Source organism: Phodopus roborovskii, unplaced genomic scaffold, assembly GCF_943737965.1.
Source record: "Phodopus roborovskii unplaced genomic scaffold, PHOROB, whole genome shotgun sequence".
NCBI classification, from domain to species: Eukaryota; Metazoa; Chordata; class Mammalia; order Rodentia; family Cricetidae; genus Phodopus; species Phodopus roborovskii.
Genome location: NW_026126511.1, coordinates 2,193,648 through 2,219,213, shown reverse-complemented (window position 1 = coordinate 2,219,213; position 25,566 = coordinate 2,193,648). Strand labels below are relative to the sequence as shown.

At 50.3% G+C, this 25,566-nt stretch overlaps 2 protein-coding genes across 2 annotated transcripts in view; one reads left to right on the top strand and one right to left on the bottom strand.

Annotated features, from left to right (window-relative positions):
- Ubac2 (UBA domain containing 2) overlaps positions 1–25,566 on the top strand; it is a 143,778-nt gene that overhangs the window by 26,217 nt on the left and 91,995 nt on the right. Inside the window, exons 2-4 of the mRNA XM_051195201.1 lie at positions 5,458–5,585; positions 9,674–9,793; positions 10,585–10,694. Coding sequence (XP_051051158.1) covers positions 5,458–5,585; positions 9,674–9,793; positions 10,585–10,694 — 358 coding nt within the window. The remainder of the gene's footprint in view (positions 1–5,457; positions 5,586–9,673; positions 9,794–10,584; positions 10,695–25,566) is intronic.
- Positions 15,588–19,669, bottom strand: Gpr18 (G protein-coupled receptor 18). The gene is made up of 2 exons (XM_051195202.1): positions 19,444–19,669; positions 15,588–16,791 (listed from the first exon to the last, which is right to left on the bottom strand). The coding sequence occupies exon 2, from the start codon at positions 16,755–16,757 to the stop codon at positions 15,762–15,764; it is 996 nt and encodes a 331-aa protein (XP_051051159.1). The 5' UTR covers positions 16,758–16,791; positions 19,444–19,669; the 3' UTR covers positions 15,588–15,761.

Genomic DNA, 25,566 nt, shown 5'->3' with positions numbered 1-25,566 from the left:
GCTGGTAAGCTGTCACACTTAACACACTTGTTGCGGACAAGCGCCACTGTAATTTGTTAGTGCTTTTGGTGGTGGTATACTTGCCTTTCTCTTTACCAGCATGGAGGTGAGGATCCCACCGGACCGTGTATGTAAGGGATGGTATGTATGGAATGTGATGTGTGGTATGTACCATAGGATATGGTTGTGTCAGCATGGATCCTACCCGATGTCGCTCGCTAGGCTGCTGTCAGACACTTGTCCGTCTTCTCTGCGTGCTCAGCCTCCTTCCTCTCCGTCTGTCCCTGCAGCACCATTTGGTAAAATTCTGATTATGCTTGCTCCTTCCTTCCTGCAGTAAGACTTTTTTCCACCCCCACCCCCCACCCCCACCCCAGGCCAGTCCCCCCACTACAGAAGGGTAGAAGCTGATGGGTCAAAGGTCAGGCTTCTTAGAAAGTCCTTGCTGATCTGTCGCTTCTGTGGGATCCAACCTGATAATGTAGTCTCACAAAAGATCACTAGCTCTTTGAGAGTCGTGACTACCTCTCAGCTCTTCCCAGACCCACCGTCTCTTCCTTACCCGCCCAGCTTTGTGACCCTTTAAAAAGGAGCAACAACACAGACTCTTCGAGGTGTTTGTGTTGCCAAAACATTCTTGGATATTCCATCTCCCCCCCCCCCCAGAGCTGTACACACCAGGGTCTGCGCTCACAGAGAAACTGCCTCTTCTCTCAACTGCTAGCGGTTGCCACTGGCTGTGCCCTGGGGGGGGGATTGTGTGCCCAGTTTCTCTCTCCATCACAGGGATTCAGGTTGTCTTAGGCTGGCTGTCACAAACTCCCGAGTCCGTCACACAGCTGCCTTGCTGTGTTCGGAGGACACGGTGGCTTTTACACTCTTACCCCAGCCATCTCTGAGCCTTGGTATTGAGGGGGAGGGTTACACACGTTCCCTTTAGGGCTGAACATTCTACAGTGTCTTATTCTCCGAACGCTGGCTAGCTGTAGGGTTTTGTGTTACTTATACCCTCTCCTGCTAATAGAAGCTCCTCTGGTGAGGGTTGAGAGACAGATTGACCTGGAGGGTGTGTGCCGGAATGGGCGCTGGGAGAGGGCGAAGGCCTCCCCCGTGTGCACCGCCCCCTATCCCCTCCCTTGCCCCTGACTGTTGCACAGTGTAACCCACCTGCCTGCAAGCCTCTCCCCGACCTTCCCTCCAGGGCCGCCCAAGCTAAGCACAGGTAATGCCTCGTTTCCCCTAAAGTGCCAGTTTGAAGAGGGCAGGGCCAGCTTCACGGGGTGACTTTTGAGAAATAAACCGGGTAAGTCTTTTACTTATTTACTGCGTGAAAGGTTACTGCGTGCCGGCCGGTGTTAGTTAGAACTGTGGGGACAGAGCTGTAAAGACCAGCAAGGACCCTCGTGCCGTCGTAGACTCTGTATTCGGAGGAGGAAGCCGGGGTGAAGTGAGGACTGAGCTGGTGAAGCTAGAAAATCAGGCCCCCGACTGGACCCCTCTTCTCCTCCTGTCTTCCCATGATCTCACATGATGATGGGGCATGGATGACATCATCCCTCTACCTAGCCCCTCCCCGCCCCAGACACCCCGCCACACAGGGCAAGGCCAAAAGCCTCCTGGTGCCCCAGGCTCTGCTTGCTGCGTGGCCTTAGGACCCACTGTGTGCTGTGTGCTCACCCCATCTTCTGTGTGTGCAGGGCTCTACTGTGTGCGGAGTGTGGATTTTCTCAGAGCCCCTGTTCCTGTGGTAGGGCTCCTTCCTCCCCCCCCCCCCAGGTGCTGCAAGACTCCTCGCTCAGGTCTCTGTTCAAATCTTACTCTGAGAAAGGTTTCCCTGGCCGCCCTGTGCAGAATGGCTGCCTCTTCCGCTAGCTCTCTTTACCCAGAAGCCCCTTAGGCTGAGCATCAGAGGCCTGCCTGGTTCACAGGAATGAGCCTCGGTCGATGCCAGCGCCACTGCGAGTCGCCTGGGGTGGGCGCGTCCAGCCGACACTGTCTGATAGCGTGGCCACCATCTTGACCTCTGGTAAAGGAAGGGGCATGGCTGGGACATTAGCTCTGGTGTCTGTCTGGAAGTGACATATCCTAGCTTCACTTGGCTCAAGCAGATCACATTGCCACACCCAGTGTCAGTTAGTGGGGATTAGCAGCGCCTTGTGTCTGAGAAGCCACTGGGGATTCACAGTGGATCGTGTCCTCGGGCGGGTGTTGTCCACTCCACCTGACATACACGTCCACCTCTTTATTCTCCCGTGGATGGTGAGCACTGCAAGAGTAGGGCCTTTGTCCTGACTTCCCTGCTGAACCCTGGGGCCTAGGAACGCGTGCGGTTTACAGTAAGTGCTTAATGATGGTAGGGATGGGTTAGGGAGCCGGCCACGGTATCCTGTTTAGCTAGTCCTTGGCAGACTGGACTGGGGAGGAGCGGGGAGGACGGAGAAGGGGGAGGAGCAGCTAAAACGGCCGGGCAGGGCTCTAGAGAGCAGAAGCTGGTCAGAGAGCCGTGGCTCAGGAGGTGCCGGGGCAGGTGTGGGTGTCTGTCACAGGGGTGGGTAGAACGGGAAGGAGGACTTGCATCCCTCTCTGGTCCTGCCACAGTTGAAGGAGAGAGACCCACCCACCTTGGGGTGGCCTTGGTGGGGGAGGAGCTGTTTGCTCCTCACTCAGCTGTTTCAGGGATTGTGGGGAGGGGCAGTTTGGGGGAGGGGAGACCAAGCCCAAGGGCCAGGGGAGCTGGGCAAATGCCCTGCCACTGAGCCCTCATGAATTCTATACAGGTAGGTTCTCATTCTGCATTCTGTAGGCAAGAAGAGCTGCGGCTTCCACGCTCAAGCTGATCTAAGGCTGGCCATGCTTACAGCACGGTGCCCCTTGTCCTGCTGGGGCCCCAGGCAGTAGGGTGCTCTGGCAGGTTTGGGATCTGGCAAGCCTTGGTGAACCAGTGTATGTTGGTTCCGGTGTAGATGTGTGCAGGGCCTAACCCTAACCCGGGAGGAAATAGCTGGGCTATTTCTGTCTGCTTGCACAAGCGCTGTAACCACAGCAAGCACCAACTGCAACGGTGCAAAGTCCCCACGAAGGGAATTTTCCATGAAAAAGATGCTAATCTGAATCTGAAAGGGTCCCCTCAGTGATGTCTTCTGTGGCCTTGCCTTTGGTGAGCCGGGAATGTCCTCCTCTGAGGGGCTGTGCTCTGTTCTGGCACAGGAGTGCAGGGGAAACATTTCCCAGCAGAACCCAAGAGCCACCGTGTGGAAGAAGAGGGATCCGCAGAGAGGGATCCGCAGAGTGGGGATCCGCAGAGTGGGAGCCGCAGAGAGGGATCCGCAGAGAGGGATCCGCAGAGAGGGATCCACAGAGAGGGGTCCACAGAGCGGGATCCACAGAGAGGGATCCGCAGAGAGGGATCCGCAGAGTGGGGATCCACAGAGAGGGATCCACAGAGAGGGATCCGCAGAGTGGGGATCCACAGAGAGGGATCCACAGAACTGGGATCTGCAGAGAGGGGATCCACAGAGAGGGATCCGCAGAGTGGGGATCCACAGAGAGGGATCCGCAGAGAGGGGATCCGCAGAGCGGGATCCGCAGAGAGGGATCCACAGAGCGGGATCCGCAGAGTGGTGATTCACAGAGCGGGATCCGCAGAGAGGGATCCACAGAGCTGGGATCCACAGAGAGGGGATCTGCAGAGTGGGGATCCGCAGAGAGGGGATGGGTAGAGAGGGATCCGCAGAGCAGGGATCCGCAGAGGGGGATCCGCAGAGCGGGCATGGGCAGTTGGGACTGGAGGCAGGCGGGCCCAGAGTGTGGAGGTCTGTGGAACTAGGGTGAGGTCGTAATTCTCCCTAGCAGGTAATGGGCAGTGAGGGTGTACATGTGTGATCTGAGGAAAGGAGATGGACAGTTTTGCAGGCCTCGGGGACAGCAGGGCCATACAAATAGCTGTAGTAACTGAACCCAGGCCATACTTCGTGTTGTCTGTACGATCTTTAAAGCGTTTTGTTGAGGGCAGGTTCAGTGAGTACAGTGCTTGGTGTACAAGCGTAAAGACCAGACAGAGTCCAGGTCCTTGGTTCCCATGGAAAAGCTGGATGAGTGGTTTGCCGCTGTAACTCCAGGCTGGGGTGGGGGTAGAGGCACACGGGTCTCGGAGGCTTTGTTAGCCAGTCACCTAGTGCAAACGGCAAGCTTCAGTGGGACGGCGTGTGACTGGGCAATACGGGAGGACGGCTTCTGCCCGCCGTGTGCCTGCCCGTGGAATGGGCACACCAGCTCCAGGTGCAGTGACACCCGGGTCACTAAGGTGAGAAGCAACAGAGGGGCATGACCCCTGGCCCACACATATACACGCTTAGGAGAAGGCACATATACACACATACATGTCACACAATTTGTTGTTGTAAATATGTGTATTTTTAACTTTACAAAGTCGTTTGGGCTAGTGAGATGGCTCTGCCTCTAAAGCCCTCGCCTCCAACTGTGACGAGCTGTCCTCAGGCCCTGGGGCCCACCCACACCGTGGAGGGAGAGAGCCACACTCACAAGTTGTCTTCTGACCTCCAGTGTGCATGGCCCATCTCCCCACAGATCCTGTAATCTACAGTTATAAGTGCTCAGGGGAGTGAAAAGTAGCAACATAGTATTTAGTGCACCATAGCTTGTGGAGAGTATTAGCGACATGGAGGGTCTGAAGTGCTTTGTTTCTTGCAAAGGCATTTTGAGGGGATTGAGAAGTGTTGCTCCGTTGTGTTCGCAGGAGCTTGTGAATTGCGCACACCTGGGCTTGGCCGAGTTTCCAGTACTTTTCATTCCCGGATTCGCGGTGACGTCAATGTCACGGACTATGCCTGGGGGTTGTCACGGGAAGACCTACCCACAGCGAGTCGTCTGGAATGTTTTAGTTCTTGTCACCACGGTCACGCGTTGGCTGCCTGTAGCCTCCGTCACAAGTGACCCCAAAGCTGACGGCTGCATAGGATGACGCGGAGGCCCCATGAGCCCCTCATGGCAAACTTGACTGGGTTCCTTCTGTGTTCACTGTGGGAAACCTCCGGAGAGCACTGCAGAAAGCCGTGTTAGCACTTCAACCCCTCAAAAATTATCAGTGTGTGAACCTCCCTCAGGCACTAACTGCCGGGGATACTTCACACTTGCAGCTGCCTGTTTCCTGACAGGTATTGTCTGGAGGTCACCGAGCATTGGCTGCGGTCAGTCCTGTGTTGGTCCTGTCTGAGCCCGCTGCTCGCTGACAGGGACGCCTTTCCAGAGAGCCTCTCTGCCCTTCTGCCCTTGGCCGTTACCGCTGGTGTATTAGTGAGAGCTAAACGCCAGGGCTGCGGGACTCGGCCTTCATTCTCATTCAGGACAAATCAGGGTCTCCTGCTCTCCATCTGTGTGGGGTTTTGTTGCTTGCTTTTTAAGTCCCCGTCACCCTGGATGTGTTTTCCTCCTCCCTAGACAAGGCGCCCCTGTCGAAGAGTCTCTTGCTGGTCCCCAGTGCCCTGTCCCTGCTGCTGACTCTCTTGCTGCCTCACTGTCAGAAGCTTTTCGCATATGACCTCCACGCTGTCAAGAACGACCTCCAGGTAGGCTCACCGCCCCCCCCCCTTTGCCCTCTGGGAGGAGAGGACACTTTTTTTTTTTTTTCCCAGACTGGCCTCTCTTCTCCCTTATTGCCCCTGTAACCCCCTAAAGTTTCCAAAGAAGTGTTTTTAAAGTTGTTACTTGGCCAACCTTGTGTCTGGATTGTGTCTGCCCTCTCTGTCCCCCTGCAACCCCTCCCAGGCTCACTGCTGCCGGGCCCCTCCCCTCCTCCTCGTCAAAGCAATTAACTGCACATCTACACAGGGGTGTGGGGCCATCCACTAGAGCACGGACAACTGGTCAACCCTCTAAAGAAAACTTTGAACAGGCATCAACTGCTCACAGTGCCTAAGCTAGGACCGGGGCCTTGTCAGCCCCTCTCCATCCAGGTCTTGTTCAGGCCACCACAGCCGTGGGTGCACCGGGATGGGGGAGTGGGCTTGGCATGTCCAAGTCCTGGCTCATACAGTCTTCTTGCTCCCCCTTTGGCCGCGTTACCTCAGCCTTAGGAGGACGTGTGTGATACAGGTCCTTCATTTAGGGCTGAGCGCAAAGCCCCTGAATCTGCATTGACAAGCAGTACCTTTGCTGGTACTTTCAGTAATGCAGATTATAATGGAGAAATTTCAGGGTCACCTTTTGCTGAACTTATAGCTCCGTGCTTCAGGTTTTACTCATGGAAATGTAGTTTATGCTTTCAAGAGGATTTCTGGGCTAGTGCGATTGCTCTGTCGTTAAAGACACTTGCCACCACCAAGCCTGAGAACCTGAGTTCCGTCACTGGGACCATATGGTAGAAGGCAGAGCCCACGTCCACAAGTTGCCCTCTGACCCCTGCTAATCTCTTTTTATATAGGCACAGGTAACGTTTTTTTTTTTTTTTCTAAACCCCGCCCCCGCCTCAGCCTGTGTGTTTGATGAGATAGTTAGTTCAAGCTAGCTCATTTGTCCGTGACACTCTGAATTGATGCTTCTATGAAGGGGATTAATCCAACAGGAATCGTTTCACTATTGGAAAGAGCAGAGCTCTATTTCCCGCCTGATGAGTGGGTCTTGTGTGGTCAGAATGTTAGCGCCAGTGTGCTGTGGGCCCTGCCCGCATCCTTTGCTACCCTGAGCATAAACTTTTGTCTCAGCTCCCCGGGGCCAGACCGCTGGCTTCACGGGATCCCTGTGAGTGTCTGTCCGTTAGTGACCTTTGTCACTGCTTCTGTTAGAGTAGACAGAAGCTCTGTACTGTGACATTGTCTGCAACAGAGAGCCTCTCACCTTTGGCTTGAGAGAAGAACACACTGAGATGTATATGTACACATAGAACACGCACACATATGTGTTAAAACACTTAGACTCTCAGCCTAGAGTAAGAAAGGCTGTGGGTGGGGTGGCGCTGGAGAGATGGCTCTGAGGTTAGGGGCACACACTACTTCTGCACAAGACCCAGGTTAAGTTCCCAGCACCTGTCTGCTTGATCACAACCACCTCAAACTCCAGCTCCAGGGATCCAGCATCTTCTTCTGGTCTCCACAGGCACTGGATGTACATGATACATGTTACTCTCGTGCAGCCAAAACAGGTCATATACAGTAGCAAGAAACCAAAAGGAAAAATATTTTAACTATACATTAAAAAGAGCAGAGTTGATAGGACATTAATGATTTTACTTTTTAAAAGGCTAATTGAAAAGCAAAAGAGGAAAAACCCCACCGATCCCCAGGGATTCGAGTGTGAGGTCAGCCTTGATGCTTGAGATCTCCTGGGAGGAGATGTAAAGCCCCCCCCCCCAGTTTCTGGGTTCCATTTGGCTCAGCTGCTGCACACAGCAGTCCCAGGTGTCTGTTCTAAGGTGTCGGGTGTACTCACAGGAAGTGCTTTGGAGCAGTGAGGAGTTTCACTTCTGCCCTGGGAATTCTAAACACACACACAAGCACACACACACACACACACACACGAGCACGGGTACCAAGTGTGCGCTCGATCCTCAGGGGACGGTGAACCGAGAGGGGGCCCAGACAGGACAGAATAACTCCGGGCAGCTTGGGGATGATTTTAGCAGGTCTGGATGAAGCGGGAGCTTAGCTGCTGGTGTCCAGGAAGTCCAGCCCCTCTGGTCGGTATGGCAGGTGTCACAGGGGAGCTCAACGCAGGCTTGGTGGATGGTAAGGTGTTCATCCCGTCACAGGGTCAGGTGACAGAGGTATCCCTGTATCACGTCCCTTGAGGATGGCAATAAAGCCTGGATTATTTAAGCCTAGTTACCAGCTTTATTTGATTGATGTTAACCACAGGAAAACCAAACCACGAGAGTTCTGGATACCCAGTTCCCTGCATGTTAGTAATCGTAGCCCTGACTTTCATGCTCCTCATATTTTCCTGGTGGCTTCCAGAATGCTCTGCCCACCGTGTGGGGTTGTCTGTTAGTGCCCTGCGTTAATGACAGGCGTCCCAGCAGCCTTCTGAGCCCTGGCCCTGGGGTAGCCTTTGCTGCCTCACAGTTGCGCTGTGGTCCTGGTACTGCTGTAGTCTATCCGCGGACTCTGTGACATGGGGCTGCTTGTGATAGTACCCCTGCCCTGTCTTGGACCCTGGTGCTGACAGTTCAGCGAGTAGGCAGGCACACGAGTCTGCTGGCCTTCCTTAGGTCTAGCCCTGTGAGGAGTTGGGGTTCCCTGGCGACAGAAACCCTGCCTGGCCCCTTGCTTGGAGCAGGGGCAGCTGTGGCCGCTTTGGCAGTGCGGTTGGCTTCCTCATTTGTGCAGTTACCTTGTTTGGTAGAGGAAGAGGCCGTGTGACTTCATTTTGATGATCTTGCGATGGGGTGTCAGCACTGTTCATAGCAACACTGGTCATGGTGGAACGTCCCCGCGTCCATCGGTAGACAGACGGCAGAGAAAACGTTGTGCACATAGACACTGTGGTAGTATTCAGCAGTAAGAGAGTGAGACTCAGAGACACGCTTCACTGTGACCCTTGAACATACTATTCCCAGGTTAATTAGCCAGACTCAAGAGGGCAGATACGTGTGACCACACTCATGCTGTGCCTGGCACAGGCAGATTCACAGGCAGAAAGTTGGACAGAGGTCACCAAGGGCTGCAGGGAGGGATGGCAAGTTAATGTCTCATGGTGCAGCATTTAGGATAATTGGGTAAGGCACACCGCCGTAGGTTCTCAACAACACTGAGTCAAGTATTGAGAAATAGTTAACTTGGTAAATTTTATCTTGTGTTGTCCCACAGTAATTCAAAGGAACACAGGGTTTATCTGTTCTAACCGTGAAGGGAAATGACGTCAGTGTTTTGCAGATGCCATCAGGGCCATTCAAATTACAAAATATTGAAGACTGAAAATAGGTTGAAAAGTAGCATTTTCCTTGTGTATTTTTTTTTCACCTAGCCAGGAGATGGATTTTCAAAGCTGATAGTATGTATTTTAATATGCTAATATTTATCAGCAATTCCCCAAAGTTGCCGTGGTGATGAAGCTGCGCTGTTTTTGAACTTTTACTCAAATTGTCACTTACAACTTTGCTTTTAAATTCAGTAGTATGAACATAATAAAATGAACATTTATTAGTCTTTTATTTCAGGTGATTATGTGTGAGTGTATGTGTATGTGTGTGTGAATGAGTGTGTATGTGTGAGTGTGTATGAGTGTGTGAGTGTGTGTGAGAGTGAGTGTGTATGAGTGTGTGTGAGTGTGTGTATGAGAGAGTGTGTGAGTATGTGTGTGAGTGTGTATGAGTGTGTGAGTGTGTGTATGAGTGTGTGTGGTGGTGAGCATGCCGTGTGTGGGGCCTTGTGTGTGGCAGTCAGGACAACTCTGAGGAGTCAGTTGTCTCCTTCCATGAAGATGTGGGATCTGGGGCTTGAACTCACTGTGTCAGGCCTGGCAGCAGGTGCCCTGACCAGTGGGGTTTTCGAGGAATCCTCTGCTGCCCTAACAGCGTGCATCTCACTGTAGTAAGCAAAGAGACCTCTCGCCATCAGGGGGAATCAGGCATGCGTGTGTGGTTCCCCCCCCCCCCAGCTCACACTGGACAGCACGTGACAGATGTCACTCACCCAGTGTTCTGTTTTTAATCCCTCTCTAGATTTGGAGGCTGGTCTGCGGAAGGATAATTTGCCTTGACTTGAAAGATACTTTTTGCAGTAGTCTTCTTATTTATAACTTCAGAATATTTGAAAGAAGATACGGGAGCAGGAAGTTTGCAGTAAGTGATTTGGTGTTTTAACTTTTGCCTGCTGAGGTTCCAGAGTGAAATGACCTCATCTGTATTTCCTGTTGGCAGCTTGGCACTTCCCGGGGTCTCCAGGGTGCTAGGCAAGGGCATTCTGCCATCAGCTATGTCTCCAGCCCTCGCATTTTATTTCCCAGACTTTGAAACAAAGTCTTTCCTATTTCCCCAAGATGGCCTCTGGTCTGTAATCCACCTGTTCAGATTCCAGAATAGCTGGGATTAGAGGATGCGGCCCTGTTCAGACTCTTGTTTTAAAATGCCTTCCATTTTTTAAAACTTAGTATATTATTTATCTTACCTCTTAAATTACACGATTCTTCTACATTAATCAAAGAAAAAAACTTAAATTTAGGACAATGGCACCATAAAACAGTGGGGGGGGCGGTGATGGCAGTATGCAACGTTGTATCTGCCAGTAATAGACACTTTAATTTGAACTCTAGCTAGTAAAATCCTGGTCGCTTACTTGGCTACATAGTATGTGTGCTACTTATTAGTGGTGGTAGTCTTAATTCACAGTTGTTCTTCAACATGACTAGAAATTCTAGAAACTGATACATAGGAACGGTTACCATTAATTTCCCAAGTTTGGAAAGTGACAAAAACACTGTAAAACTAAGCTTGTATACATGTATATGTAATCAGCATATATATGTGTATATGTATACACTACACCCCCCCCCACACACACACACACCTGAATTCACACTAAATAGCTGTCATTTTTAGGGACCTCACTTTCTGCTTTTTGGTTCATGTTTCAGTCCTTCTTGCTGGGCTCCTGGGTCTTGTCGGCCCTGTTTGACTTCATCCTTGTGGAAGCTGTGCAGCGCTCATTTGCAGTCCCTGTGGCCAGTAACTTGCCTTCTGGATTGTAAGTAGCTCATAGCTTGGAGTTGTTTATTCAGGGTCCTTAAACCTATTGAAATACTGTCATTCGCGAACTTTGTCCAATTACAGCGGTGGTGGCTACACCGTTAGCCCAGGCACTTGGGGTGCAGAGGCGAGTGGATCTCTGTGATTTCAAGGCCAGCCTGGGCTACAGAGTGAGTGAGGTTCTGTCTAAAAAGAAGGTAATTTATACTTTCAGATATAGCAAGTATGTGTGTAAAGAAAATCCAGTATAGACTTACATGTTCCCTATGCTCTTAAAAACGTTCCATAGCATTTCCCTTTTTCTTCCAGCTTGGAAATTATTACATACTTTGTTTGAGATGGTGTCTCACATGTATATCTCAGGATGGCCTCTAATACAACATTCTTCTGATTCAGGCTTTCTAGGTGCTGGGATGGTAAACCTACAGCCATCCTGAATTTCCCAAATTGAATTTGCTTTGTGTATCTTTGTAGTAATATCTTGCTGTTGTAATTTTGTGGGCTAATTAAACATTAAAATAAATCCAAGTTTAATTAGCCCGGGTAATACAATAAATGTACTGAAGTTGAGTTTCCGAAGAAACTTTTAGGTTGTTATTCTTATACTTCCACCAAAGGTAGAGCAGAGTCAGTGTACAGGTAACAATAGCTTTGTGTTTCCTGCGGTGTCAGGCTGGCTTGGTCCTGCTTTCCAGTAGAACTGTGTTGGCGTGTGGAGTAGCTGGGAGCCAAGAGCAGAGTGGTCAGTGTGCGCAAAAGCTCTAAGGTACATCAGAACTAAGATGAGCCTGGGCTCGCGAGGCACGATAGTGTGCAAATAGACGAGCCAGATACGGAGGTAAATGCTGAGAGATGAGAGAGAAGGAGCGAGCCACGCCTTAACCCCCTAAATGTCTCCACGGAGAAGGGAGCTCATATCCTGTTACTGAGCAGCTACGTCACTTCCTGTCTGTCTGTACAGACCCCCAGACCTCTGTGGCTAGCTAGTGGCAGGCTCCATTCTCTGACCCCCAGACAGGGTTTATTTGTGCAAGCAAGGTATCTGCACAGTCCTGTGTCGTCAGTACTGTACAGCCTTGGGCGGTGCGCGGTGAGGGCCGCTACCCACACCCGTGGGCAGTGCGCGGTGCAGGAGAAGGGTTCTTTGTTACCTCAGCAGCATTTCCCAGGCACTCATTTCTCTCTGAATAGTTCTTATGTGGCCAGTTCTTATTGGTTCTTAACAAAGACTAATGAGTTTTGGAGATGTGTGTGTGTGTGTGTGTGTGTGTGTGTGTTGGTGTAAGAATGAGACTGGATAATAGTAACACAAGATCCGTGGAACTCACACACGAATGCAGAAGGAGAGACGTGAGTTGTCCTATGACCCCCATGTGTGCTGTAGCCTACACATGTACATACACATACATACCATGCATACACACATGTAGGTGGAGTTTCTTTCCCACCTGGTTCTGCTGCCTTTCCGCCCCAAATAAACACACAGAGGCTTGTACTAATTATAAACTGTTTGGCCGATGGCTCAGGCTTCTTACTGGCTAGCTCTCTCTTAATTATTAACCCATTTCTATTAATCTAAGTATTTCCACGTGACCTTATCCTACCAGAGCACATCCAGTGCGTCCTGTCTTCCCCGAACTCCTCTCTGTGTCCTCTCCCCAGAATTCTCCTCATCCGGTAGACCTGCCCATACTTCCTGCCTGGCTGCTGGCCAATCAGCATTTTATTCATCAACCAATAAGAGAAACATGTATACAGAAGGGCATTCCCCATCACACACACACACACACACACACACACACACACACACACACACACACGCACACACACACGCATGCACGCAATAGACGCTATTAAAAAAATCAGTGTTAAAGAGTGGAAACAGCTGTCAGCTGTGCTAGAATATTAAGTAAAAGAAAGCCCACAGAAACCCAAGACCTTGACGTGTCCATTCTCCTTGGAGCAGGGGTCACAGGGGTCAGACTGCACAGTATGGTCTGCAGTGGCGGGACAGGAGCAGGCAGTGTGGCCTTTGCCGTCACCGATCTGGGTTCCAGCTGAGCCGCTTGCTAGTTTAGTGACATCTTGCAGGTGCCTGGACTCTGTTGTTTCTGAGCTCAGTTTACATCTGGCAAGCACTGCTCTCTTCAATTGGAGGTGCTCTGCGGCACAGGGCCCTGAAGAGGGCTGTCTAGGCTCCTTCACTAGCAGCAGGTAGCAGCAAGACCAATGCTTGGTGTCCTTCTTCCCTCGAGCCCTGTAATCTGATGCTGTCCACTCCCAGCACACGTAGGCACGCACGCGCACACACGCATGAACACACGCATACCACTTGCTCGTGGCTGCCTCTTGCCATTTGGCAGAATTGTTTGTCCTTTAATGTGCGTTATAGCAGACGTTTTACTAATTCAATGAATATTCACTGCATTTACCTATTTTCATATCACAGAATTCTCTTCCTTGACCTTCTGTGCTATTGCGCAGGTCTTTGAGACGGAGTCTCGGTCCATTATGTACTTGGTACACTCAAGAGACACTGTAAGGAAAGTTGCCTACCTGACCGAGTCCCAGGTAGACTCTAAGTGAGGTTGTTGATGTAGGCGGAGGTTGATCTAGGCTTTGTACAGTGCTCTGAGCAGAAAATGCACCTGACATATTTAATGGATTCAACTCAGGATAAAACCTCCATTGTTTTCAAAGTAGCTGCATTATTAAAAGCTAAACATGTTAGCTGTGTCTGGTAACCTGTGCTCCACACATTTGCCCTAATACACCTGTTGTTTATTAGTTGTTAGTATTTATATACGGGTGTTTGTTTCCCAGACTCAAACCCCTCCAGGGTAAGTGAATTTGAGTTTTTTCGTATGTCAGAGTGTGTTTGGTGCTGGTGAGATAGGTCTGTGGGTACAGGCGCTTGCTGCCAAGCCTGGTGTGTGAGTGTGGTCCCTGGAACCCCAGGATGGAGGGGGTAACTGTCTCATACTGCTTGTTCTGTGGTCTCCACACACATGCTGTGGGACACACGTGCCCACATGTGTGCACACACAGTAAGTAAATGCAATGTATTTTAAAGAGCGTCTGATTACAGTGGTAAACACACTGTGCTCCCATGACTTGCTTTTCACTGTGTTAATTTCCAGGACATCCAGAGTTACGCCCTGTCCCAAACAAGGTTATTTTATAGAGGAACTCATAAGTTGTCATTTTATTTTACGTCCATGTTTAGGAGTTCATAGGTTGTAGTTCAGTTCCTTTGCTTTTAGACAAGACTCTTGTCTCTTTGTGGAGAAATCAAATGGGCAGGCTAAGATCAGAACTGACTCTCTGACTAACATGTGGCCTGGGAAAATGTTTATAATGTATTTTTTAACCGTGTAAGGAGAGCAAGCTGCTGGTGTCGTGAGAAGTTATATCCGCCTAACATCCCGTGTCAGTTACCTTTCCAACGTTTCCCGTCAGTGGGGTTTGGGAAGCAGCAAGTGTTTGTTGAAAGAAGGGGGAAGGGCTGCTGGAATGCTCTGTTGCCATTGGTTAATCCCCGTGGTGCTTTGAGCAGAGTTGCTTGTGTAGAAACCTTGAAAGCTGATGCTTAGAACATAGAATACTGAATTCAGACTGCCATCCCGGGTGTGAACTGACAATGCTAAATTCAGACTGCCATCCCAGGTGTGAACTGATACAATACAGATTCAGACTGCCATCCCAAGTGTGAACTGACACAATACAGAACTCAGACTGTCATCCCAGGTGTGAACTGACACAATACAGAATTCAGACTGCCATCCCAGGTGTGAACTGACACAATACAGAACTCAGACTGCCATCCTGGGTGTGAACTGACACAATACAGAACTCAGACTGTCATCCCAGGTGTGAACTGACACAATACAGAACTCAGACTGTCATCCCAGGTGTGAACTGACACAATACAGAATTCAGACTGCCATCCCAGGTGTGAACTGACATAATAGGGAACTCAGACTGCCATCCTGGGTGTGAACTGACATAATAGGGAACTCAGACTGCCATCCCAGGTGTGAACTGACACAATACAGAACTCAGACTGTCATCCCAGGTGTGAACTGACACAATACAGAATTCAGACTGCCATCCCAGGTGTGAACTGACACAATACAGAACTCAGACTGCCATCCTGGGTGTGAACTGACACAATACAGAACTCAGACTGTCATCCCAGGTGTGAACTGACACAATACAGAATTCAGACTGCCATCCCAGGTGTGAACTGACACAATACAGAATTCAGACTGCCATCCCAGGTGTGAACTGACACAATACAGAATTCAGACTGCCATCCCGGGTGTGAACTGACATAATAGGGAACTCAGACTGCCATCCTGGGTGTGAACTGACATAATAGGGAACTCAGACTGCCATCCCAGGTGCAAATTGATACAATACAGAATTCAGACTGCCATCCTGGGTGTGAACTGACATAATACTGAATTCAGACTGGCATCCCGGGTGTGAAATGACACAATACGGAACTCAGACTTCCTCCCAAGTGTGTATTGATATAAGGGGATCTATCGAATTATTTCGAATAGCCCTTTTCCCCCTATGAGTCACTTGTGTACAGAATTTAATCAAAAAACATTAAGCTTGTTAACAGCCTGCTCAGATAAGGCCTGACTTGAAACCTAATTTGGCTTGCCCTCCCCAGGTAGTTCATGAATATGTTATCTGAATTTTTATTAATTTTTTTTTGAGACAGCCTCACCATGCAGCCTGAGCTGGCTGCCTTCTTCTACCTTTTGAGTGATGGGACCACAGACATATCCTCCACAAATGCCTTATGCCCATGCTTTATATAAGTTGTAAGATAAAAATAAAAGCACATCAGAATACTTAGTATTTAATCATGTTGCTGGAATAATAAAACAACACAGAGGCTTCTTAAGTTTATTATTATTATAATTCCTTTTTTTTTTTTTTTTTTTTTTTAAACCAGAGAAGGGACTGGGTAATATAGAATGCTGGTTCACCCAAAAGTAGATAGAAAAAGAGTTTTAAAGAGATCAGAGACCGGCCTCTCCGCTCTGACTCACAGCATCTCACTGTTCATGTTGCTAAGTGACCGCAAACTGCCGGACCGGAAGCTTTTCCTGCGCATGCTTCGTAGGTAATTGCGGTACAACATGACGCTAATGACTCGAGCCTGGAATTGCTTGGAAACGATGTAGTAGAGGACGACGTCTAGGCAGGTGCTGAGGTTCATGAGGAAGGTGGTGAAGGCTCCCCAGGGGCTGTAGCTGCCTCCCTCCCCCTGTAGCATCAGGAAGGCGAAACAGGTGTGGAAGGGCACGAAGCAGACTAGCACCTGTACCAGCAGCGTGACGATGATGCGGATGGACTTCTCCTTCACCCTAGGCTTCAGTTTAGAGGTCCGCCCACGCAGGAGGCTGTGGATGATGACCACGTAGCACCCGATCATGATGAACAAGGGGATTAGGAAGAAAAACACGAGTCTCGTGAAGTTGAGCACATTGACAGCTCTCAAGTGGACGATGTCAGAGATCTTCAGGCAGGTGGCCGGGGAGGCGGCCCTGTCGGGATCTTCGTAGAGCAGTATCAGGGGGACGGTGGTTGTCAGGGTCATCACCCACACCCCTACACAGGCCAGCGCCGCTTTGCAGGTGTTCTTGAGCTCCTTGGCGTATTTGGGCTGCACTATGGCCATGTATCGGTCGGCACTAATGAAAGCGAGAAGCCACAGAGCGAGGCTTGGGTAGAACACAACCAGGGCCCCGAGAATGTGGCATAAATACTCTCCAAATGGCCACTCGCCCTTTGCATAGTAAAACATCCGAAAGGGTAGACTCAGTATAAACATTAGATCCAGCAGAGCGACGTTCATCATGTAGACGGTGACGGTGGTTCTTTTCTTGGTTGTACAGCTGAAAACCCATAGTGCGGTGACATTCACAAACAGTCCGATCAGGAAGATGCAGCTGTAGAAGACCAGGGCTGCGATTTTGTATTCATCTGGGTGTGAGTGGTTGGAAAGGGCCAGCTGGTGGAGATTGCTAGGGGTGGTCATCTTACAGCAGGCCAGCGCCCATGGTGTGCACAAGCTGTAAGGCATAGGAAAACGGGTAAGGACCCTGCCTGCAAACAGAGCAATCTCAGGCTACTTGCCGATAGTGAATTTTAATGTTGAGGGCACAGACCCCGTGCACATGCCTTAGTATTTTTCAAGGACATACTACAGCCTACAGTTTTATTGCTGTTTACTGATTTCTCTATGACTTTTTTGTTTCTGTAGCACTGGGCCTTGAATACAGGTCTTCACATATGTTATGTACCCTGCTGAGCTAGGAATCGTAGACTTTGTTTGTTTGTTTGTTTGTTTATTTTGGAGACAGAACTTCTCTATATAACCCTGGCTGTCCCAGAACTCACTATTTAAACCAAGCTGGCCTTCTCTGCCGCCCCTCTGCCCCTCTGCGCCCTCTACCTCTACCTCTGCCTCCCGAGTACTGCGATCAAAGGTGTGCACGGCCATGCCCAGCCCTGTCCCGGTCTTTAAAACACACTGGCCATTTCAAATGATCTCAGGCCCTGTGATGCTCAGGGAGATTCATATCTCTCTCTCTCTCTCTCTCTCTCTCTCTCTCTCCCAAACAATCAATCAGGGGACCGTAAGAATTCTCTGGAGTAACGGGGAAGGGGGTCAATCTGGGTTTTAAATCTCATAAAAGGGCTTGCCAATTCTTATCATTTTTGCTCTGTTTACTTTTATGACTCAGATAAGCAATGCTCAGGTACTTTTCATTCACTAAATGTGATCATAATTTACAAAGCATGCATCAGTACAGTAACAGAAGATGCAGAACAGCTGGGGACAGCCTGGCTTCTCTTGCTGCTCTAGCACGCAATAGGAAGTGCTCCGTGCCCCAGCAGCCCCCGTCTGCCTTGGCTGGCAGCGAGGTCCTGTAGTTCGCTGTTGATCTCACACCCTTGTGCAGTTGCAAACCTGTCTTCCTATAGTCCCTTCAGATTGTCGTAGGTCTGGACTCACTACTGTCCTGTGCCGGGGTCCACCGGCATCGCATCCTAGAGCAGCGGGTAGGCGGGTGGTTTGGGAGTGTCTGAGGCAGCGGCTGTTTACCAGGGCCCTGCATCGGTGGCGGGCTGCTGCGCTGCGCTGGTTTGAGGGTATTTTTTTCTAGTGTTGTGACTGTCAGACTCCTGCCCTGCCTAGATGAACGTAAATTCTGTCAAGGGGAAGCAGGCCTGAGAAGTCCTAGCCTGTGTATACAGAGAGTAAATCCCACCGTCAAAAAGTGTTCACTTGAAAAGGAATGAGTTTAACAGTGTTTATAAGTAAGGAGCTCTTGGTGTGAATTTCCCTCGCCCCCCCCTGGTGCAATGCCAGCAGAGACTTAAACAGACTCACCCTGAAGGGATGGGGACTTAAAAGCATCTCTTTGGAATCTGAGACGTTTCCTTTAGAAGTGGTACTCCGTGGGGCGCTTATGTCTAATTCAGCCCTGAGCATCTCTTCAGTGAAAAACACGGCAGGGAGGATGAGCAGCCCCGTGGCCACTTGTTGAGAATTAACGTGAGCTATTGCTGTGGACAAGCGTGGCGTACATGTGTTTCTTCCTCCCCTCTCCCCTTCGTTGTTCACCACATGCTTGGCTTCAGTGGGATTTTGGAATAAAATCCTATATATCTAAAAACCTGTATGAAGATTCCCAAGTAAAACCAAGGATGGTAGCACATGCTTTTAATCCCGGCGCTTAGGCAGAGGACAGGGGAGCTCTGTTTAAAGCCAGTTTGCTCTCCATAGTGAGTTCCAGGCCAGCCAGCGAGGCCCTGTCTAAAAAGCGCCCCCAAACACTTGTACAACCAGAATACTAATTTCTACCCAAATGAGAAAATTTCTGCGTAGAATAGTTAAGTCTTTACCATTAAGCAAAGGAACCTCACTTGGAGGCTTCGGCATTTTAACTCTCAGTGGGCTTTAAAATAGCATTGTAAGGTAAAGGAAGTTTCACAGTTCCTCCTCCTCCCTGACCGTGCCGTGCCGTGGAAACGCCTGTATTTATAAACCATCTTGACCACCCTATGTGCTCACCCCTCCTGCTGGCTGCTTCTCTGACATCCACTTGTCACCGATTGATTCCTGTTCATTTGCTTCAGTGTGGCACACACTGTCTCCTATTCCCACACGGGCTGTGTTCTGCAGGATTCGGGGGAAGTGTTGAAAACCGATTGGCCTTCAGGTTAACTTTTGAAAAACGTACTTCCATGATTATCTGCAGTAATTTTTTCCCCTAAAATCAATTAATTTCATGAAACGATGAAATTGAAACCACAAGACAAAGACACCAAGATAAGGTATGATGTCTCGTGTTATGCTAAATGGACGGGGGCCTTGGCCTCTACACAGAAAACTACTGGCGGCCCCCCACCCCCGTGCTGAAAGAGAGAGAAATGTTCTTCCCCAGGGTAAGAGCACAGCGGCTGGCTATCCAGCGCGTGTGACAAATACCGAGAAACAGGCCGTGTATTTGAAAGAGCAAGGAGGTGTTATGGGAGGGAAGGTTTGGGAGGAGGAGAGGTAAAGAAGAAATGATGCAATTATAACTTCAAAAATAAAAGACTCTAAAACTAAGTCTACACTTAACCACCAATATAAGACACTGAGGAATAGTGTCGAGTCAGTGCGGCGGAGGTTCTGTAGCGTTAACACCGCGTCCCTTCCCATAAGGACTTACCAGGGAGTTGCTGGGTGAAGCTCACCTCTGCTCAGAAGGCGCTCTGAGAGGTGACCTCTGTGGACCTGCAGGCCCTGTAAAGAGCTCTCAGAGCTGTGGCTCCGCAGGCGGCGTTTTGGTCTGTCCCGGCTGTGGAAACGCTGGTGGCGATGTAGTGGGCGATGACGGGGTGTCTGTTAGGCCGGAGTGCCGTGCAATACCCACGCGACACAACACGGGGTTGTCTGTTGGACCCAGTGCGGCGCCGCCGGCCTCTCTCAGGAAGTGAAGCGAGGCTCCCTCTCAGTGTGGGGCTTTACCCTGGATGTGGCCTCTCTCTCTCTCTCTCTCTCTCTCTCTCTCTCTCTCTCACGTGATTTGTTTACGAAGCCCTGCTCAGCTCAGGATGCTCTTGCAGTGACAGGATACCTTCAAGAAAGGCGTATGAAAGGGGAACTTCCTTGAATTAACTGCCTGCTTTGATGTTTGGGGTCTCTGTCATTTATAGATAGGAGGTCTGATGTTGGGCAGGGCAGGGTTCAAAGCCCGGCTTCTTCCTAAGCTGTGCGACTCTGCCCGCCTTTGTGGTTGCTCCTGTGTTGCCTCTCTGCAGTTGAAGTGCACAGGACTCACGTGACAGGATTTGGAGAACTCTAGTCTAGAAAGCTCCTGCCTGTACAAAGCACCTGTCACCCAGGCGCTCCTCGGTCGTGTCTACCAGGTTTGTAACTTACACCATGCCGCCTCTCACATGTCCAAGCTTCCAGGCGCCTACACTTGGGCCCCATGGCCCCTGCTTCTGCTCTGCCCTGTAGCTCTGCTTCCGGGTCCTGTGGCTACTCCCTCCTCTTTGTCCATTTTCTGTCTCGAGGAAGCCTAGCTCTCTCTCTCTCTTTCTCTCTCTCTCTCTCTTAACGTGAACATCTCTGCAAGTCTTAGGGATAATGGGGAAGTCCAGTTGGAAGAATTCCCATATAGGAGTGTTGTACCCTGAGACAGGAAGCGAAACCTGCCGAAGGGCCTAGCGGCAGCCCCAGCGCTCGGCGGCACTCAGCTTTCTCGTGAGGGTTCACCATTGAGGTCTCTGCCTCAGTTACGCATGGTTTGTCAGGTTTTAGAAGGAGCCTAAGCGCAGCTGCTCCTGCGCCCTTAGTGAGTGGTTTACTAGGGATGCTGCCACCTCATCCCCCTCCCCTTTCAGGCCGGGTCTCAACTGTGTCGCTCTGGCTGCCTTGGAGCCATGTAGGCCAGACTGGCGTTGAACTTGCACGGATCTTCCTGCCTCCGTGTCCCAAGCGCTGGAGCCCCGGTGTGACCCACTGTGCCCTACCTGAACCTGAGGTAGACTGAGAAGCTTGCTGCTTTGCTCAGAGGCGGTGGCTAGCCCTTTGTCCTAGGAAAGGCGCTGGCCTTACCTGTGGCAGCAAACCACTGGGAACCACGGTGGCCCTCCAGGGTAACGCACTCCAGAGTCACCGGAGACCACCGGGATTAAAAGCATGTGCTTCCTGTTGGGTGAGGAAACAGAGCGTGAGGTAACTCAGGAGCTGCTGGGCCTTCAGCTACCCTAGTGGCCACTGCCTGGTTTCCTTTGCTAGATACGGCTTGGTCCCTGCTAAGTTAGGTGGTGAATGTTTTGTATGGAGCTGTGCTTTTCTTGTGCTCCCCAGGAGCACGATGTTCCAGCCGCCTCTAGACTGAGACCCTGTCCATCCTTTGCCCTGTCACACAGAGTCCGTGACAAGGTTTCTGACAGACAGGAAGTGCTAGCCCGTGCCTGGGGTCTGTCGTGAGCTCTTCGCCACGATTGCTGGTCGGGAAGGGTTACAGAGCTGAAGGAGCTGCCTCAGGCAGCTAACCCATTGGTCAAGGGCCAGAGTTTAAGTTTGCTTTGCCTGGGAGAAACCCTCGTTCTCACACAGGAGCTTCCGGGCCATTCCTGCGGTCTTATTTCCTCACTGTGTTTTGGAGTATGAGAAGAACTTGATTCCTGCCAAAGAGGGATCTCTCATATTCCCGGGGACTGTGGGTTCCCTTCATTTGAGAAATGCTTTGGCCTCACTTTGGGTTTGGATTTGAACATTAAAGACTGTGGGTGATGTGGGTGAGTTTTTATTTTAGTAGGGGAGCCCAGTTTTTTTAAAAACTGATTCAGTTGAGACACCGTTGAAAGCAGAAAGGATGCTCCTAGGTGAGTGCAGCCGGCCGGCCTCTGTGTTTGTGCTACAGAAAACCAATGGCTCACAACCCTAGCAAGTTCAAGAGCCAGCGGCTGTGGCTAGAGGACTGCTTCAGTGCTGCTCTCCTGGCCTGTCCCAGCATGGGGCAGTGGACAGACAGACAGTCCCCTGGGAGTAGAGGGAGGGTGACAGACACAGTTCTCATTAGTGGGGGACCTGAGCCCTGCAGCCCCAGCTTCAGAAGGGCTGGGCTCGGGGGTTGACGGCTGGGGTGTCTTGAACAGTAGAAATTTCTGAATAAAGTCTGAGAGATTATCTAAATGTATTTTTTAATCCCAACGATTCATAGACATATCCTTACAGGCACTTTAGAACGAGGAGAAACTTCCTTTAATTTCCTAAATTGTCTTCCCCAATTCTGTCTCCTTGTGCAGCCTAAAATTTCATGAACACATGATCAGTTACTTACCTTACAGGAAATGACTCGAACCCAGATGGGACAATCAATATGACAGAGTAGTTTAGCTAAATCAGCATCAAAATCATAGTCTGCCACTAAGGAATTCTCAGAGAGCGCTCCTACCTGGCGGTTTGCCAGTCCCGTAGCTGCGGAAGTCTTTGTAGGACCCCGGGGCCAAGAGTTCACAGAGGTGCTCTCCCTGGGAGCAGAGATCCAAGCCAAAGCAGAACCCCGGGGCCATTGTGATGCCCCTGAGAGTCAGCTAAAGGGGACACAGGGACAGCCTGTGACACTAGGGTCACCATTAAGAAGAAAGAGGACTTGGGTGGGCCAGAGGTGTAATTACATCCTCAGTGTCTCCCAGAAGTCTTAAGTATGGAAGCCCAGCCCTCAGCCTGGAACTTACTCTTAGAAGGTGGTAGGGACCTTTAAGAGAAGGCCAGCCCTGGGAGCATGTTCTGACCGGGGATCTGAGATGCCTGGGGGCCTGCCCTCACCCTCACCGGGGATCTGAGATGCAGCTACAAGATGGATGGTGTGCTCTGCTGTCCTCGCCATGATGCGAACCCCTGACACAGACTCAGGGCCAGCCGGGCTAATCTCAGACCGAGAGCCTCTAAAAGTGAAAACCTTCATGGCAGTAATTTAAAGCTGACGGACACGGAATCATAGAGGAGTAAGAACTGCGTGTCCAGGTTATTTAAGTTCAAGCCAGTTTCCTAGTTGTGTGGGAAATGAGAGTTTCAGTATCTGCATACGAAACCTACATCTGGACATTTTTAATCACTTGGTTTTGATTTTTTTTTCTTTTTTTGCCTGGCATTATTTAATCTTTAAGAAGGGCAGTGGTAGTGTCTTGCCACCAGGCAGCTCTTCATACCTTTACTTCACAGCTTCCTGCTGTCTGTCCCCGGTGTGAGGAGAGGATGGCGTGGATGGCCCTGGGGGTCATTTGATTCTCCTTTCCAGACCCTTTCCCTCTGTTCCATTTTCTGCACCGTGGTTGTATACTTAGCATTGTCACGACTGGTTCTCAGAATGGTGAGTCTCACTTCTCCACAGAGGACCTCTGAGCTGGATTCTCCCAGCCAGTAGATCTGCATCTGCATCTAGGAAGAACTCTGCCATCTAGTGGGCAAGATAAGCAGGCTCTCAAAAAAAAAAAAACCACCAAAATCCCAAGTATGTCCACATCATTAGCAAACACGCCTGCCTGTTACCTTCATTTGTGATCATGAAAATGAAAACAACCTGCAAAATAACGTTACCCATCCACCAAAATACCTAAGAGCAAGGAAGGTTCAACCTGTGGGGTGCTGGGTACCCCTCAGTCAGCGACTCCTGCATTGTCTGTCAGGAGTTTAAACGAGGAAAACCTCTTGATATTAAGTAACAAAATGTACAGATGCCAGGGCTCAGGCGACTCCTCCATGCCTAACCAGTGAGATTGTGTGCTTATGTGCCTGCCCCAGGAGGTAGGAAAACAACATTCACAGCAGTCAGTGCTATCTGTAAGAGCTCCAAAGTAGGCGTGGCCCAGCAGCCACCAGCCGTAGGATGGCCATCCGTGGCCGTCAGGCGTGTGATGCTATTCATGTGGAGTGATGGACCCGGAATAGGCAGCTGCCCACACGAGCGGACCTCATCACAAAAAAGCAGCGGAGGACGGAATAAATCCCTAGTGAGTGATTCCAGTTTTTTTTTTTTTTTTTAAAGTGGCTTCCACAGAGCAGGCCAGGCTACTCTAGGTATGAGGTGTCCACACTTGGTGGCCACTGCTTTGGTGTGGAGAAGCCGTGCCGGTAGACAAGAAGAGCAGACGCCTGCCTGGCAGGACCCTGGGGCAGTTGCTCAGTAAACCCTCACTGCAGGTCCAGAGAGATGCAGGCAGGAGGTAATAGGACCCAGAAGGAGAGAGCCCAGTGAGTCAGCTGTGTACACAGCCATGGAAGGATCCAAGGGATCAATGAGCCCTCACCTCAGACAGCTCCTGCCTTCAACCCTCTGTGCTGTCTTCTCGGGGCTCAGCTGGAAGACACGGGCTCCTAACCTTTATCCTCAGGGTTGGCAAGGTCGAGAGGAGAAAGAAGCAGACGTTTTTTGAGGCGGCCTCCGTTGCTGTGGGTGTGGTGCATCGCCCATCCTGTTCTGAGAGACCTTTGCAGGAAGGTTGGGTGTCTGACTGAGTTGGCACACTGGGGACGAGGCTTCCGCCTCCGGAGCTGCTCCCACGGCCCTGTCTTCTGCCGCCCAGGATCTCCGCCGCCGACTGCCGTGTGCTTGTAGCTCCTGTCCTGAGTTAGTGGCAGGGGACACACACAGGGCAGATAGATTGCTGTGTTAGTCAGTCCTCTGTATGTATAGTGAGGCGTCCGCGGCATCTCCCTCTTGCACTTACGTATTCGCTGACCTCGGCTGTTTTCCCACCCGTTTTCTTTCTTCTTGCTTCATGCGTTTTGTTAAGGAAGAGCTGGCACGTCTCAGATGGCTCCGTGCCCAGTACAGTGTTTCCCGGGGGAGGCCCCGATAGGTAGACTTGGTGATCCCCCCCCCCGGGGATGTGTTTTCCTGAAGTTATACTGTGTCGTCTTAAAGACAGAGAATCAGAGCAGGGCACAGAAAGAGACTGGCCGCCAGGCTTGCTCAAGGGGGACAGCGTTGGGGGAATGTTAGAGTTGGTTGTTTCCAGAGAAATTGTTTGTAACTCATCTCGTGTAAGACTCCTCCTCATGCAGGTAGCTAGACGCGGAACACTTTCCGATTCCTCGTTCACGTTCTTCTCACTTTTTTTGGCGATGGACACCGTCACCGCTGCCTGATAGGACCCTGAGCTTTTTATTTTTTTATATATATGATTGGATGATTGGTGCCACTTGAACTTTTCACTTTTAACCTGATTGGAGATCTTGTTAAAATCGAAATGAATTCATTTTTAAAATAAATGAAGAAATAAAGACTATTGAGTGATAGATTATACAGAGGTCTTAGCATTCACTCAGGATTGTTTTTCTATGTTGTGTATCAACTTGTAACTACATGCCTTTAGTCTTCTCAGACATCGTGGTGGGTTTCAGCTGGGTTTCTCCGTGTCCTTTTCCCGGAGTGCTCTGTGTCTTCAGCAGTAGGGTCCTGCCATCCAGTACTAGTAGGCACTCAAGAGAAGTTGACATCTGCCTCTGTGTGAGAGCCTCTGGGACCTCCCAGCTCATGATAGCACTCAGGCTCGCTCAGGGTAACTCATATCTTCTGAGGGCAGCATTGCCCACCTGTGTATAGGGCTCCTGCGTTCATCTGTAAAATTATGTCTTTAAGTTAGTTTACAAAGGGTTAGGTTTCCCTACATCCTTAGTTTTGGTTAGCTCATCTCCAACCTTCTCTGTCTCCCCTGTCTGGCCTTTCCTTTCCTACCCCAAATATCTCTCTCTCTCTCTTTTTTTTAAAGATCTGTTTTTTATTTATTGTGTATATAGTATTCTGCCTACATGTATGCCTGCAGGCCAGAAG

Excerpts from the sequence above, each read along its gene's own strand:
- Gpr18 (XM_051195202.1), bottom strand. The coding sequence starts at position 16,757 with ATGACCACCCCTAGCAATCTCCACCAGCTGGCCCTTTCCAACCACTCA.